This window comes from Haemorhous mexicanus, chromosome 1, assembly GCF_027477595.1.
Source record: "Haemorhous mexicanus isolate bHaeMex1 chromosome 1, bHaeMex1.pri, whole genome shotgun sequence".
NCBI classification, from domain to species: domain Eukaryota; kingdom Metazoa; phylum Chordata; class Aves; order Passeriformes; family Fringillidae; genus Haemorhous; species Haemorhous mexicanus.
Window position 1 is genome coordinate 127,094,747 of NC_082341.1, and position 17,770 is coordinate 127,112,516.

General features: G+C 35.1%; 1 protein-coding gene across 2 annotated transcripts in view; it reads left to right on the top strand.

Annotated features, from left to right (window-relative positions):
• The window catches only part of CRISPLD1 (cysteine rich secretory protein LCCL domain containing 1), a 37,454-nt gene extending 19,955 nt beyond the window's left edge, over nucleotides 1-17,499 (top strand). For both annotated transcript variants that reach the window (XM_059862524.1, XM_059862532.1), the window contains 11 exons: nucleotides 1,001-1,116; nucleotides 2,011-2,111; nucleotides 3,200-3,379; nucleotides 3,472-3,532; nucleotides 3,658-3,724; nucleotides 4,345-4,475; nucleotides 7,285-7,328; nucleotides 7,415-7,487; nucleotides 9,548-9,623; nucleotides 13,926-14,056; nucleotides 15,941-17,499. In XM_059862524.1, the coding sequence (XP_059718507.1) occupies nucleotides 1,001-1,116; nucleotides 2,011-2,111; nucleotides 3,200-3,379; nucleotides 3,472-3,532; nucleotides 3,658-3,724; nucleotides 4,345-4,475; nucleotides 7,285-7,328; nucleotides 7,415-7,487; nucleotides 9,548-9,623; nucleotides 13,926-14,056; nucleotides 15,941-15,992 (1,032 nt within the window). In that variant the 3' untranslated portion in view covers nucleotides 15,993-17,499. The remainder of the gene's footprint in view (nucleotides 1-1,000; nucleotides 1,117-2,010; nucleotides 2,112-3,199; nucleotides 3,380-3,471; nucleotides 3,533-3,657; nucleotides 3,725-4,344; nucleotides 4,476-7,284; nucleotides 7,329-7,414; nucleotides 7,488-9,547; nucleotides 9,624-13,925; nucleotides 14,057-15,940) is intronic.
• The last annotated feature ends 271 nt before the right edge of the window (nucleotides 17,500-17,770 follow it).

Below are 17,770 nucleotides of genomic sequence, written 5' to 3' on the forward strand. Positions count from 1 at the left end.
TTATGAATTCTGTGTATCTAGCCCGAGTTTTTGTTGAGGGGTACTAGTCATGCTTTCAATGAATGGGAAATACATGATCTTCAGATTATATTATGGTCCACATATAATTTTTGATATAACATTGGAAAACTTAAAAATTATTAATTTTTAAACACTTCTTTTCTGTTTACTAGCATAATTTACAATGGTATCTAATTTTAAAATAAGGTTACCTCTATATTCCTAATTACTGTATCTATAACCTGTAATTACATTTACTATTCCATGCAAGATCAATACATATATACAGCTTTTTTGTAGTACTAGTTCTTCACTATGGTTATCTCTTTCAGCTCTTAAATCCTGCTGGATCTACAGGTTTGGCTTACCTTGCGTAAATAGATTTTCAACACCTGTCATATTTTTATCATTTTAAAATTCCAGACTTTGTAATTTTGATTATTTTTGAGATCTGCCATGAAAGGTGAATAAATGAACACAGCCACCTTGCAATGACATAAAAGCATACTCATTTAGAATCCATTACTTGGGTCTATTCAATGTCTGAGTATTTCTGTTAATATTTTTACCCTTTCCTACCTCCTTTTACTGCTGAAAAGTATCTGTTGTCTCAGTCCAACCAATCCAAACCCCTCTGGGTCTTTAGGTTGTACTGGGAACTCCAGCACACAGGACCATAACTTCCAGCTCACAATTATCAATTGATTGTGATTCCAAGAATCAGATCTTCAGATCATGTTTTGTAAATGTTTTGCTACACTTTCAAATATATTGCTTAGAGCATTTGTATAAAATAAGAGCCATATCTTTACCATCAAGGTAAAACTTTTCTCTCTAATAAAGGTATAACTTAATGGTCTTCTGACACCTGTAATTAGGCCACTTCAAGCCATTTATAACAGAGGGGAGTACATCACTTTGGTAATTTGAGTTTTGTATATTGGAGATAGTTTTGATTTTAAGTTGATCATCTTTGGTTTTCCTCTTTTCTTTTCCATAGGTTGTTTGGGCTACGAGTAGCAGAATCGGTTGTGCAATTAATTTGTGTCATAACATGAACATCTGGGGGCAGATTTGGCCAAAAGCAGTTTATCTTGTATGCAATTATTCTCCTAAGTAAGTAGATTGACACCCAGAAATATCTTGAGGGGGCAAGATACTTTATAATAGTCCAGGAAATAATCTGCAAGGAAATCAGTCTGGATTTTCTGGTTTTTGTACCGTTACAAAGTAGAGCATTGTTCCCAAACAGCCTTCGGCTGCACAAATATTCTTGTGAGTTTTCTGGTGCTTCAGTTTTCTGGCCTGTGTTTTAGTACATATACAGCATCAGAGACATTTATTATAGTGTGATATTTTTCTGAAAAATAAATATATCTCACCACTGTGACTTAAAGGAATGTGTAAAAGGAAGCCCATGGTTAAGATCAAGTTTTGTAGGATATTCCATCTAGGAGAGAGTGGAGCCCATTCTCGTGAAGTGGGGGAATATAGTCTTATGGTGCTATGCCAGTCTGAAAAGATCTTACAGTGGTTTATGTCAGTTCTTAATTTTTTTTCTTCATGGACTTTTCAGCTAAGTCCTGTGTATTTGGTGTAGAATCATAGAATCATTTGGATTGTGAAAGACCTTTAAGACCATTGACTCCAGCCAGTAAGCTAATGCTGGCAAGTCCACCACTAAACCATGTCCTTGAGTGCCACATCTACACATCTTTGAAATATCTCCAGGGATGGTGACTCCACCACTTCCCTGGGCAGCCTGTTCCAGTGCTTGGCAACCCCTTCCTGAGAATGCTTCCTAATTTCCAGTCTAAACCTCCCCTAGTGCAACTTTAGGCCATTTCCTCTCATTCTATTACTTGTAACTTGGGAATATCGGAGGAATATTATCATCTATGTGCCTGCTGGTTTTCATAATTTATTTCTTGATATATTAGGTGCTGTTTAATATTACGATGTTTATATCCTCATTGTTTAAGGCATGTTTTGCTATTTTTTTCTGTAAAGGGGTAACTGGTGGGGTCATGCTCCCTATAAACCCGGCCGCCCCTGTTCTGCATGTCCCCCTAGTTTTGGAGGAGGTTGTAGAGAAAACCTTTGTTATAGAGGTATGTACTGTTTCACCTTTGCAACTATAAACAGGAATAGTAATGTAACTTTCCTTTTGATTTCTTTCCCCACTGTGCTTTAACATAGTAGAATAAAATATATTATGCGTGTGCCCTAAGACCAGTTAGGCTCTACTTTACTAAGCTGCATGGGAATATGTACTTGTGATACGTGAGGCTGAGTTTCACCAGAGAGAATGGAGTGCACTGAACTCCTGCTGATAAGTGCTGATTCAGGGGTTTATGTACACAAAGATGGAGACTCATTGTGTGCTCTTTATATGCCTTTCCATAATTACACTGGAAGGCTATGCAGTAATTTGTTTATAGGGAATAAATATCTTAGTGACATAGACATGTGGTGTGTGTGAAAAACCAAGAACAAAGCTAGAAGACATTAGTAATTAAAGAAAATGTCAGCTAGGATGATTATTAACTTAACTTAAAATTTTTGGAATAGCAGTTATAGCACTGAAACACAGTGTATTATGAAGCTGCTACTTCTTTTTGTTCTACTCTGTGAACAGCTCATTTAGCAATTTTTGTTAATAATTTCTGAGATTTCATATGGACCATATGAAAGCTGCATGTGTGTGCCCAAATAGCTTTCTTATGGTTCTAAGTAAGAAATGTAGTTACAGTTATGAGTGTTTCACTATGTATGAATAGAAGAGTCTGATTTTCAGGTGAATGTTACTATGAAATAAGCTTTAATTGCATGCTATCTATGAACTTGGTAAAACTTTGCCCATTTGTGACAGAGATTGTCCTTGTCCAGTTGTTTTTCTGATGGCATGAAGATATGAAAACAGAACCATTAAGAGCAGTTTCATACTTCAATTGTGCTTCACATGCTGGGGGAAAAAAGAATATCTTTTCTCACTATCACAAACATACTTGAGGTGTTTCATTAATCTTGAGTTCTCCATCTTATGAAGCAGTGAAGACTTTTCCTTGCTTTCTTCCTTTTGGCCACCGTTTTATGAGAACAAAGCTGTTTTACCAAAACATGATAAGGGATTTACATTCCACTGTTTTTATTTTTCTTCTGAGGGATTTTTTATTTTTTTGCCCATTTTCTGAAACAGAGGATTCAGAAAGACCTTATTCCCCCCATGAACCAGAAGAGGAAACCAATGAGATTGAACGTCAGCGATCCAAAGCCCAGGATGCAACTGTGCAAAGCCGGCCAAGAACACATCAACCTTCAGCCTCCACAGGCACTGATGACAGTGAGAAAAATGAAGTGATAAGCACGCAGCAAATGTGTAAGGAATTTACCTGATTTGCAAGTGGTCAACAAAATTGAATTATCTAGTATCAAATTCATTACAGTGAATTTGCTTTTTGCTTGTTTTAGCTCAGATTGTTTCATGTGAAGTAAGGCTAAGAGATCAGTGCAAAGGAACAACTTGCAATAGGTATGGTAAATTTTACAGTTGTCATTTTGAGATTTTTCTGAAAGGCTATATTTGTACATGAGCTGGAATATTTCCCCTTTTTGTAATCCCAGGATTTAAAACCAAGTTGTTTTTAATTCTCTTAGGTATGAATGTCCTGCTGGCTGTTTGGATAGCAAAGCCAAAGTTATTGGAAGTGTACATTATGAAATGGTAAATACTTTTAAATTAGATTTTGTTCCAGTAGAGTGTTTGATGAAATGTCTTTTCTGTTGGCATACTAGTTAAAATTGTATTAAGAATGGACTTTGAGGCTGTCTGCATTCACCAAAACTAAAAGCATACCCCAAATGTTTAAGAAAGCATCAGATTACATAAATTTGCATCTGCTATTCTGTGTGTACTGTACAAATGAACTTCATACTTATACATACACAGAAGTAGAATTTTTGTGTCCACATATTTACATTCAAATTTGTGAAGGTGGAACTAAAGAAGGAGTACAGCAATTTGTGGGTATGCTTGTATAAAGTATGCTTGTTTCAGTAAGATGGACCTGCTTGTCTGTAACCCAAATACTAGCTGAGAGTATATAATTTACTCTGTAGAATGGAAAAAGAGTATAGGAAATGACATGTACTGTGAACAAGTGTACTGTAAATGAGAATAGTTTATCTCTGAGTAAGGCAAAGTGGTGGCTGATTTGCTTGAAATAACACCTACATGGACCAAGTCGAACATCAAAGAATCTCTACCAAGTTTTTAATGACACATTGTAATTAAAACCTGCTTTTTGTCTGACATAGATCTGCTCTTCCTGCTCTGTTTTTCAGCAATCCAGTATTTGTAAAGCTGCCATACATTATGGCATCCTAGACAATGAAGGTGGTTGGGTCGATGTGACTAGGCAAGGGAGGAAAAATTACTTTATCAAGTCTTACAGAAATGGTGTCCAGTCAATTGGGTAAGTTTTTTCTTAACACTAAAATGTATGAAAAGGTTTTCATTTGTTTATTTTTGTTTCATACAGAATCTATCACATTTTTAATAACATTTTGCTATGCTTTTTGTCATAAAGAATATGAAAATGCTTTAAAAAGGCATGTGGATATAGAGATATTGTATCCATTCTGAAATTTTAGCCAGTGTTTAATGGTGGACAGAGAGTTGACTAAATAATAATGTGGAACAAGGTTAAATAATTTACAGAATGACTTGGGCAGTTAGTTAGTGTTTGTAATTAAACAATGTAGAGAGTATTCAGTTAAATAATTGGTAAGAATATATATTTAATGTCAAAACTAGCACATACTGGCAGATTATTTTATGTGTTTTGGACATGGACAGAGCAGTCTATGACAGTTAACAAAGCAATAATATTACAAGTTCATGTTTGTAAATGACCCTCTTGTAGTGTGCATATGGAACAAGAAGAAAATATATCTCTTCCTGTATACTTTGGTAATTTCATCACAGTTCCACAGTTTACATATGACATTTTTCACAAATATTTTGCACGATTTCTACATTGGCCAGTGATGGAATAATATTCTATACTGTGGAAACTTAGTTTGGAGGTGTACTGCACTGCTGAGGTGCCTTCCCTAAGACTGGTATGTGAAAACAGCTCCAAATACTTATAGAAATGCTTGAGAAAATCCCAGAAAAGCAACACATAGAAATGGAGAATGCTTGGCTGTTTCATATATGAAAAAAGATCAATATTATTATATTTGAATCTAATATATTACTGGTATTTGCAAATTATACTTCACTATATCATAATGTATTCTTCAGAGCTTTACATTGATGTCCTTATTTCTGTCTATAGTTAGTACATGTGTAATAGTGGGACGTGTGTAGCTCAAAGGGGTAATATTGAGCTGAAAGAAAACAGGATTTTTCTGAGTGATATTTTTGGTTCACATGCAAACCCAAGAGTCAAGGAGACAGGTAATCATCAGTGGCCATGCTCTCACTCTGTGCTGTGCAAACAAATGATGACACCTGTCAGCATTTCCCTTTTCAACAGATATGTCTAAGCCAGCATAGAGAGGAACATTGTCATGGTAGACCAAATTAAGTGGCCTGTAATTTGGACTATCTGGGTAGCACTTCAGGCATTGATATCAATCAGTTTCTTTGGATCATCTGGTGACCGGACTCTGGTTTGATTTACCTGCCTAAAAATGAAGATACAGACAAACATTTATCTTTTTTACTTGCTTGGATACAAAGAGAGAAGTAGATCTTGAGTATATCAGTGCTAACATATGAGGAGCCAGCTTGCTTACAAATGTAAGAGTAGATAAGCTGTAAAAATCTCTTTAAACTGGAACCAATTGATTTCCCATCAGTTGAAATCTCTGAGTTTCTATGTTATATGAGAATAAACTGTATGGTTGTCCAGCCTGCAGAGTGTATTTAGCACCTATCCTTTGAGAATTGGAACTCAGGGGAAGTTATTTTGACCGTGGGACAAATAAAGATTGTTTGCCAAAGTTTCAAACCTTCAAAAGGCCCATCAATAAGGCAGGGGATGCCTGACTCTCACCAGTGTCTTTAGATGCAGCCTTGCATAAACTGCTATTTCATCTATTCAAGAATAGATGAAATAAAGTGGATCTCACCTCTACTGTGTATTGCAAAACAGAATAGAGAATACAGAAAAGTGTCAGAGCAGCATACAGCAAGTGTCCTAATCTTCGGCTCCTTTGATTTCTTATCAGGATAGCTAATACCAATGTTTTTTCAGCTGCTGGATTTTCTTAGGGTAGGCTGCTGTTCTGAATATCTCAACAAGCTAGTGAACAATAGAATACATTTTCCTTCATCAGTGTTTGACAGTGCTAAGGCAACAGAAGTATGAGTTACATCAGTGAAAGCTAATTGGAATCCAATAAATGAGCAATATGCAATCGCTGGGTGATACAAGTAAATAAACTGATGCAGGCCAACAGTGAGGTCCACAGGAGCAATTTGCTCTAAAGGTGAATAGGGAATAATTTCCTTGGTTTGTTGTTTTTTTTTTTTTTAATAAGTAACTTTATGGGTGCCAAAGGCGTCCTCAGCTTCTTTGTTACAGATGAAAAATACCACAATCAGAGGCATATCCCAGGAGTCAAAAGAGAAGGAGAATAGATGATGAGGGGAATAAAATAGAAATGTTCATCAGTTTGTAATCAGACCACATAATCTATGTACCTGATTTTTTATAACAAGAAGAAGCAGGTGCATCTGACTGCCATATAATTACTGGGAAATAAAAAACTCATGCATGTTATACTAGGTTTTTAATGATGCTTATGATAACAGGAGATGCAAGATCCAAAAGTGAAATTTAATGAAACATTTCAGGAAGGCTGTGAGGAGAAACTCTATTTGGTGTCAAAGTTGTTTATAGGAATGAACTTTTAGCAAAAGTTGAATGAGCTCCTCTGGTAGATGAAAGCTTCTGAGCAACCATTTGCTACATTATGAGGGACCAATATATTGCTTAATTGGCTCCTATCACAAGCTCTCTTTGCAAACTACACTCCTGAAAGAGTTTAACACACGTTCCTGTTTTTGAAACACTTTCACTGGGAGCACAAAGTAGATGTGTCATTGCAATAAATATATTTCCAGCTGGGGAGAAGGGGATGCAATGAGTAAAAACTGTTTGGGGACATTCTCTTGGGTTGACTTCCATATTTTCTAATAAAAATTATTCTAGCTAAAAGAAATCACTGAAATATGTTATTTACTGATAATTTCTAATATTTCTTCTTCAGAAAATACCAATCTGCCAACTCCTTCACTGTCTCTAAAGTAACAGGTTAGTATTTACTTATTACAAGCTCAGTGCTACCCTGTTTTTTCTGGATAGTAAGCATTTACTTGTTTGTGTTTAATTTTCTTCAGTTCAGGCTATCACCTGTGAAACCACAGTGGAACAACTGTGCCCATTTCAAAAACCAGCCTCACACTGTCCAAGGTAAAATTCATAAAATGGTATTAATTTAAAATGCTGCTCTATTTTCTGCCATTTACTAATTATTTTAGGTCATCTTAAGTTGTCGAGAAGGGTGAAAGCAGTAGCTGTAAAAATGAAGTAAAAAATGTTCAAGTGATATTTTAGTCTTTGGTCTCAGTAGAAGGCAAGGTAGGTAAAGATGATCTGTAGGATTTTTCGTTACGAAAATCTCTTTTTCTTTCACTCATTACGATCCTGTTGCTAATCTTAGTGAAATCCTTACACTAAAAACGGTGAATAAAACTACATTTTTATTTTTCATTGTCAATTATTATATATATGCACCTTGGGCAAAGTATACTTTATTTCAATTTAATTTACCTGTAAAATAGATACAATAGAAGGATAAAATTCAGATAATTATCATAGAAGTTTCCAATTTGCTTGGGAGTTCTGGAGAAACTGGATTTTAAAAGAAATTTGAAATATATCTCCTTAAGGTAAGGCCTGGTCTGCAGGTTGGCTTTAAATATCTGTGCCATTTCTTTGAAGCCTGTCTTTTAACTCTTTGAAAGGCGCCTGTACCGCAATATTTTGACAAAGGAGTTTGGTAACAGGTTTTAAAACCATAGATGAGTCAAAGGTAAATACGCTGCAGCATGATTTACCACAAATTAAGCTGGAGATATCCACAGGATTACTTTCATAGCAATCCTACAGCCAACACAGGAAACAAGTACAAAGCCAAAACTGCTAGGAAAACATCCCTTCATGTAGCACTTGGGTCCATGGACTTACTTGGTGTTTGGCTATGACTCCTGGCTTTCTAGCTAGAAGATGTGGAGAAGTAAGCTAAGGACTGGAACACAGGAATGGATGGGTACATTCTCCTATCTTTTTCTCTTCATTACTGAAAACTAAAGCTAGCTTCATTAACAGAAAAACAGGTTTTGTCTTTAGGAAGATTAAAGAATAAGTACAAGGTTTAAAATGACATAATTCCGATGTGCCAGCTGAAGGAACTTCACAACAGCAATGATTCATTCAAGATTCCGTGCATGCTTTTAATTCTGAAAATGTAGTCTTAGGAATTAGAAGCAGTAGTCAGCCATGGCATTGATTACACAACCTCATTTTTCCCTTTTACTCCCAACTCATAAATCAGCAGGCCTTCAACAGGCTTCTTCAATTTCTTGCTTCCTTCTGACAAAAATACCTTTCCTGAGTCTTATCAGCATGTTTTAGTTACCCATCTGGCAAGACTCTAGCATGCCCAAGTGATTTGACTTCCCAAATATTTATTGGAGCCTGGATAACATTTTAGAGAAGAGCACTTGCTCAGAGCTGCCCCATGTAGGGTGGCTCAATTTTTCAAATGAAATAGCTCAGAGTAGACATAGAGTCGGCTAATGGTTCTTGTAGCATGTCACAGTTAGCAAATAAAATGCTGACACCTTTTGTACTAAGGTTCCCACATGGCTTTCCTGTGCATTTTGAAGGTATAGAAGACATGAATACAGAGAAAATTTTCCTCAAATGTTAACAAAATGCAGTTAATAAAGACAGTGTTTGTTTTAGTAGGTTTCTGACCTCCCAGAATCAGCTAGGAGTCTCACTACTTTCCAACGTTTTTCATTCTAGCCACATATGCCAATGCTCAGCTTCATTAGAAGTTGCTAAATCAGGTCATCATATCAAAGCAGGTCATCAGTCAGATCTGCCTCTTCTGAGACTGTGCATTTTGTATAGGACACTTAGATAAATTACAGAATAATGAATAGGCTGTCTTCTCACTGACTTTTTCTACTTGCCTCACGTATGTTGAACAAGAACACCATCTACTTATCCAAAGGAAAGAAGACCAGATGATTTTAAGCACTTCATATGTACTTCAGCACATCAGCAATGCTTTCACCTGTATGGTCAAAGCCTTGAAAACTGACAGATTTAAAATAGGATTATGGACCCATATGTATAGACAATCAACTTGATTTATACTTAATAATGCTGTCATTGAACATGACATAATAATCCTCTGGTACTCTTCCCAACTGTGTGTGGTTTTGTTTTTGATCTTTCAGGGTGTATTGTCCTCACAACTGTGTGCAGGCAAATCCACACTACGCTCGTGTGGTTGGTACACGGATTTATTCTGATGTAAGTATGGGGATTTACATTGTGTTATAAAATGAGACCTAAAATTCTATGAAAAAAATATAATGTAAATATAAGATAGAATATTGATATACAGTTTTCCTCCATATGATGATTTTTTTAAAAAATGCCTTTCCTTTCAAAAAATTAATTTTCAGAGGCTCCCATTAAAGTTAGCAGTAGTCAGATGCTGAAGATATGGAAAATTATTTGGAAACTCATTGTTGTCTTCACTAGGCTCTGAACCCATACTTCAAATTTTTTTTATCAAAATTCCCACTCTTCAATATTTGTCCAACATTACCAGTGTGTACTCATTTAAACCCTTGCACTTTAAATCCTGATGCAACCATAACTTCTGTCAGACTATACAAAAATATTGCTCTTAAAATAAATGTCTACAGTCTCATTATTTTGAATATTTCTTATCTGTGTGAATAGCTGAGTATTTGTGACAAGAGTTTTGATATATTTGTGTAAAGTATCTCACACTGTCATAATATTTTAGCAGACTTTTTTTTTTCATTCTGTTTGCTAGTCAACTTTTTTTCCCCTGTCTTTTCTATGGCATGTTTAGTTCTGAGGTGGGTAGAAAGTCTGAAAAGAGATTTCTAATTTATGCCCCTTCTTTGTCATGTTTCTATGAAGGAGCCAGGATGTAGTGGCAGAGAAAGCAATGTGTATTTTTGGCAGTAAACTCTAGTTTAACTGTCTTATGGATGTCATAAAGAGTAGTATGGCAACCAGCTGGGTCAGATGATGATTTTCACCACTTTCCAGTTCTTTGAAATGTGTGAAATATTTACTCCTCAGCATTATGAAACTCACTGATGTCCATTGGATTACCTGAGTGTCTTGTCCTGAAAATACTCATGTCCATAATTAGTGTCATGGGTGTGAATAGTATTTCCAGTTTGGATAGATAATTGATTTGTGAAGTGGATCCTTAACGTGCATAAAAGGGGCAGTGAAAATAGATTCAGTGCAAGTCCAGTTTGTGGAAGATGATTTTCTTTCAGCTCTGTGGTTGCAATTAAGGGCTACAGGCAAAGTTTCCCAGTGAGTTAGAAGAGACTGTTGTAGGAGAAAGAAGACATGCTTGTGTTTAACCTTGACAAGGGAAATCTCATAATATGTATTTTCTTTGGCTGGAGAAGTCCCAGGCGACTTTAATTAGTATTATAGAGGTATACTTTAAAATTATTTAGGTGTACTTTCTCATTATTCATCTCCATTGTATAGAGATGTGTGCAGCCATACTGCTTTTAGGAAAACATGGATATAAATACAGGTGAAAAACCAGATATGGAAGTCTTTTTATCAACTTCAGATGCTGTCAGGGTAGACCTTTACCCTAAGGGTGCTGTTCTGGATTATGTTTTCAGTAGTTTTTAGTACAGAGAGTATAATGGTAAAGGAGATAAATAGGTATCTGCAGAGCAGAATTGATTTGAATTTTTCAGTGTGACTACCTTACTTCTTCCAGGGGCTAGAGACCAGGAAATATTCTTTATCTAAAGAGTTTGATGGAATTGTAAAATTTTAAACCATTTGAAGGCTTTGATCATAGAAATTTTTGTTTCAGTAACCATATTTAGAAATATTCCCTGAAATATTTGAAAAGTATTCATAATTCTCTGCTATGGTAAAATAAAGAGAATATGATGCAGAAAGCTATTAAATACCTCCATATTCCTATGATGGTATGTTAAAGACACTTGTGGTTTAAATGCCTTTGTAGGGTAATGCTATGCTGTGATAGGTACTGGTATTTGTTGAGTATCTGAAGGAGGAAATTAATTAACTTGGTACTCAGATCCCATGACCTGTTAAAAATACTAACAAGCTTAGGAGTGTTCACAGCACAGTAATAAAGCACGACCATATAATGCTGTATGAAGTGTTCATACTAACTTAAAAATACTGCCTTATGCATCCTTTGAAATTTCTTCATCAAAATTAAAGAAACAAACCCAAATCTCTGAAGTTTTCCAGAAAGTGACGCAGGGATGCTGATGTAAACCACAAATAATATGCTGAAATTTGTTATAGACATAGTGAAATCCTGTTTTGCTTAAATCAACAGGAGGCTTGCCTTAGTGGTTCAAGGAAGTGTGATCTGGATGACATAACACTGAGCACAGGAAATACTGTGGCATCACTACTGGAATCTGATTCCATTTAGATGCATTCTAATAGGCTCATTCTAAGACAATGAGAAGTTATTGAGAGATAAGGACAGATAATACGTTGTAAAAAAAGATATTCTGTATATGTTTTTAAGCATTCATAGCTATTCATAGCTATTCCTACAAACTAGTTCATAATTATGAATTTATACTCATGTAATTGTTCATTTATTCCAAAACTATGTGAATTTGTTCTCCAGTCTCATCTGGAATGCAGCATGAGAATATCAGTTTATTTTTCATCTGAAAATATCCTCTGAGCTGACTTCATGAACCCCAGTCTTCTGACCTCTCCTTTTTCACATTTTCCATTCAAGTGTTGTGCCTTCACCTTTGAAATGTTGTGCATTAGCCCAGCCATACTTCACTGGTCCAGTTGTGGTGCCAGCCCTAACAATGGCCCCATCCTTTGCTGGAGATTGTTTCCAACAAGCTGCCAGCCTGCTCTTTCAAAATCTCCACCCCTTGCCTTTTCCTTTCCTTTTTACTTGACTAGAAACTTCCAGATAATGTTGGAACAGCCACCACATCTTAGCCATCCTCAAATGTAATTATGAAAGTATACCCCTATGTCATGGTGTAAAGGTTGAGGGTACATTTTGGTTACTATTATAGAGGTGAAAAAGCTGATCTTTCTTTCCCCCAGTTGTACCTCCAGCCTTTTTTTATATCTCCAGTGGGAACTGAAAACAAAGTTTTCAGTTACTGTGTTATTGTGCTAGGAATGAATAGAATGAATAGTTTTCTTTTAGTTCCTCAGTGTATCTAATTGCTTGTAAATATCATCTTTTATTTCTTCTGACTGTAATCCTGTATTGCAGAGGCCATTATTCCCCCTGGGTATTTGAAATTGTACATGATCAGTCTACTCTTTAGTTACTCCACAGTATGGATAAACAAGGCATGCTATAATCTTAATAATAAGGCATCTATTGGTGTTCAGGGTATAAAAAATTTTTTGCAGCCTTGGGAGGAGGAAAAGTACAGAGGGGTCTTAATGGCATCCTTTCTGGCGTGTTCAAAAACTGCACCCAGTGGGGTGGAAAGAAAAATTCTAAAGCATCATTGCAAAAGATTATTTGCATAAATTCAGATCTTTACTGCTTTAAATATTGTAACATTAAAAGACAAAGTATATATGAGTGAACCTGGCAAGTCCTGTGCTTAGAATAAAAGTAGGAAAATCATTGCTAAATTCCTGATTTTATATAACATTGAGATTCAAAATGGCTATGATAACATATATAAATTATTCCAATTATAACTGGAAGAAATGCAGGTTTTTGTTTAAATCGTGGCCTGTTTCACCAGCTATTTGTATTGGCTACATTTTTAAAGTTTGCTTGAGGAGAAACCTATTGCATTGAAAACTTTTCCCACCAAAAACCATTGTTTTTAAGGGGAGATACACTGAAGCTGGACCTGCACTTTGCTATGCTATGTTTTAAAGATCGAGGCCTACTTTCTGGAATATCTACGAAGATTCATTTTTCTGATAATTATTAAAATGCTGAAAGAGTAATAGAGTATGCAAGTTTAAATCAATTATTTAAATTAAAGTTTTCAAGAATGTCACTGAGAAATCCTTCTGTGGTTATTGTGCATTCCTCATGGGTTCACAAGGGGAATTTGTGAGCAGAAAATAGACATTTCAAGCAGCTGTGAGTGCTGTTAACTTAACAGAGAACTTTCAGTTTAGACCTCTATCTTCTGTCTGATGCTCCCATTATACCATTCATCTAATTAGCTTTTAATATTTACCCATGCCTGGATAGAAAACTGTGATGCTCCCTTTAATTATGGATCATTTCACTAATGTTTGAGGCTTTGGCTGATAGATCCTTTCATTTTGAAAGGCTAAAGTATTCAAACACGTTCCTGATCTTTGAACTGAAGTAGCCTGAAATAAATTATTTTTGCATCATGGTGAAAGTGATCTGAAATCTCTTCTGAATTCCTTAAGTAAATATTTTAAGACTAATAAAATTAGTAATGCAATAAATATAATTATTTTATGTTATCTAGACTTGGTTTAAATACCTTTATGTGTCTTTTTTCCTAAAAATGGTGAAATGAAAGGATGAGTGCAAAGCTAATCTGTGTCTCCACTCCTCAGATCTCCAGTATCTGCCGGGCAGCGGTGCACGCGGGTGTGGTCCGCAACCAGGGCGGCTACGTTGATGTGATGCCAGTGGACAGAAGAAAGGTCTACGTGGCTTCCTTCCAGAATGGGATATATTCAGAAAGGTACAGAGCCCATTTGCAAAGGTCACACTTTACTCTTGGCCTTGATAAGGTCCACAGTCTGGCATTGTGTCTGCTTGTACCTGGGGCAGTGCCAGAGCCAAACAAACAGGACACAAGGGGTGATTGACAGAGCTTGCGCAACAGCAGCTGCGATGACTTCGGAGAAGCTGTGCTAGTGGAGCTGCCTGCCTCCTCTAAGCTCATGCAACATTACCCTGAAAAGGTGCTTATGAAATCAAGTAAACCTCTTGTTTGCTTTGCTGGTTCTGTTGCAGCTAACTCAATATCTAATGAGAAAATTGCGGTTACTTCTTTAAGGATTTTTTACAAATTAACATTAATGATGAATGTTCACTGGTTCATTAGTGATTCACATGGTGTCAAACCAGTGATCTTGAATCATACTTAATACTCACAAACATTAAAATTCACAATAATTTAAACATATTTTTGATGTTCTTTTTTAAAATAATTTGTTGTTATCAGTGTTTTTCTGAAAGACATGGAGATGCTGTGAAAGTTTATTACTTGTATTGGGTATATTAGTACATTGTGTGATGGTAACACATGGCTATATGTTGTAGATTTAATTTAATCCCTGAAAGGGTTCTCCAGGTTCTAAAAGAAGAAAGAGAAATTACTTAAAAACATGTACCATTCCTTTTCTCCTGTAAAGCTAATAATGTTTCTTAGACTAAAAATCATGATTCCCTAACCAGACTGTAGTCTTTCTGAGAAATTTGAGTGGGAAAAACCTCAAAAAGTTTCTGTAGAAAACTCAGAAGTAGGAAAATATTGAGTATTTTTGTCTTGTTTTTAATTGTGGGTAGGAGAATGTCTTCTCTCTTTCTCTCAGACCTTTCAACAGTTCTGGAAACTTGTAAAATACAGATCTCCTTTGCTCAATTGATGACTTATTTTATATATTTTTTGACTTTTTTCTATGATTATCCAATTCCCTTAGAGTGCTTCCTTACTGACACTTATGCTCTTCATATAAGTTTCCTCAAGTAGAGCGGCAGTCAGGAAGAATGTTGCAAATTTGATCATTACTTAGACTTTAATATATGTATTAGATACTATCTATAAATATAAATTTAAAATATGTATAAATACACATATATTTACATATTGATCATTTTGGTAAAGTTTGGGAGGTCAGAAGTTTGGAAAAGAGTCACATACAAGTTTTCTGTGAAGCAGAAGATGATGAATTCCAATGCTGCTGCAGCCAACCTCTTCCATTGTGCCTTTCCTTGCTTCCACCTCCGTTTCCCTTTCCTCACCAGATAATCTTCAGGCCAGGCTGGCTAAAGAATAAACAATGGACCATTAAATAAGACGTGCTGGTCCAACTTTTAAGGCAAAAATACTTATTCTATCAACATTTCATTTGAATTGGGTATTTTTGTTTTTTTTTCTTTTGAAGCCAGGTACTAATCCATTCAGAAAGCGTTCCCTTTGGTTTTGTTAGACATTAAGTCTCTGTAGAAATCTATTACTCGTTGTATAAACAACTGACAAACAAGTGATCTCCTATGTCTGCAAGCTCTCTCCAAATACAGTTGCTAGAAGAGTAAGCATAAGATATATGTTTTCTCTATTTCTAAAACACTTTTAGCATTTTGCTTCAATTTTTTAAACCACAGTCCCTCATCACAAAGGATTACTTGAATTTTTCTATGTTGTATTTTGTTCCTGTTAAGCTGTTTGGGAAAAAAAATCTGAAATTTATGTAGTTTTTATTTGTTTTAAAGAAAACCTAGATAGATAAATTGAGTAGTTGTCACAAGAAGTGCTGCAGCATACTATAATTAACAATTGAAAATTTTTAAAAGTTGTTATGGTCTTAAAAATAACATAAAAACTGTTTTTATGTTTCAGTTTACAGAATCCTCCAGGAAGCAAGGCTTTCAGAGTATTTGCTGTTGTTTGAATCTAGCAAGTAAAACATATAAAAGGCAAGTGAAACCAGAGCACTTGGAAAAGATTAATACAGGCCATTTCTTGTGATTCCTAAAATTTGTATAAAGCTGTAACATTATTGTACAGAAGATGTATACTGCTTTCCACCAAAAAATTTAAGTTACATATAAATCTTAATGAAAAAAATCTGTAAAAATAAACATGGGAGAAAAATTAATTTGAAAATCTATAATGATATATAACATTACTTTGAATCCTGTGTTAAATATTGCTATATTTTCTTAGCAGTTACTCCTATACAGTTAATTCAAAGCTCATAAATGTTCTTTGTTTTCTTCATCTGAATATATTATTATATGGTGCTTTATATATGCCACTAACAGTAACCTTAAAACTATACCAGAGGGAGGCCTGAGTTTTTATTTTCAATGTGCATAAAAGAAGACATCCCCATATTTTGATGAAAGTAAAATAAATACATATATAACTTTTTGATGATTTAAAATAGTATTAGCCATGAAAGCATCAATGAAGAGTGAGATTGTTCTCAATTTCACACTAATCATAACAAGTACAAATACCTATTTTGAAATAAATTGGGATAAATTCCTATAAAATACAGGAAGAAGCCCTGGGTCATGCTAACATGTTTTCCTCTAAAAAATATTCTTAAGGGACTGGGCCATTCATGTCTATTATTTTTAAAATACTTATTGGATGCTGCTAAGCTCTTTCCTTCAAATAGCCATAAGTCATTATGGCCCAATCCTTCACAGATATTCCACTGTCTTGGGATGGGCGTGTGAAACAGACATATATAACCTTGAAGGATCTCATAAAATCTTTGTAATAAGAAGTGCAGTAACCTGAAATGAAGGAATAAGCCTGAAGTTCTTTACAAACACATCCTTTATTTTTGCCATGTGATTCCTTCAATTTATGCAAATTTTGGTTCAGAGAAAATGTAGAATTGGACATGTTCAAAAAGCTTTGCAAGTTTACAGCCTTGAGCTGTGCATGTTTTCAATAAGCTAAACATTAATATGGGAGTAAATGTTCAAAAAAACCAAAGAAAATGGTAACAAAGGCTAACCTTGCTCCTTGTGACCTGGCAAATACTCCTGCAGGCCAGGAAGTATAGTGGTATGAAGCCCTGTGACAATTATGTCATTTGTTGCTTCACAGTTTTAAAGAATTCATTTACGGTGAACAGCTTGATACATTAATTTCACCATATTATGGTATATGAAGAACATGTAGTGGTGATACTATGTTTCTTTCTATGAAAAGTGTATTGGTGCTTTAAGACTGAAAAGCTGTTAACTTTTATTTTTGGTATATTTTGTTTCTGTTGTTGAACTTATGTCACTCCAACTTGTAAACTTATTCATATTCTTCATATTTCAGAATACTATATTCTGCCTTCTCTTTTGCTACATGTACTACCTCATGTAGTTAGGCAAGCTTTGTTAGTTTTTTTAATCTGTTTTGAATAAAATTAATTTACAATGTAAGAATACTTTTCACTGATTTTTTTTTTTTTTTGGTCCTGATTCAAGAGAAAGAATGTAATAGCCACCCTAAATATATGTCTTTGTTTTTCTGACCTAAACATTGCAAGCAGACATAATCTGAGGTTCTAAAACTGTAAACTGGCAGTTTAGACCCAAAGCTTTCATTAATTGCATCAGAAGTCTTATGGATAAATCTCATTTTTTCAAGTTTTGACCAGGGTCAAATTGATGAGGGAGATTAAGAGTCTTTTATGTACAACCCTATTTTTTTCTG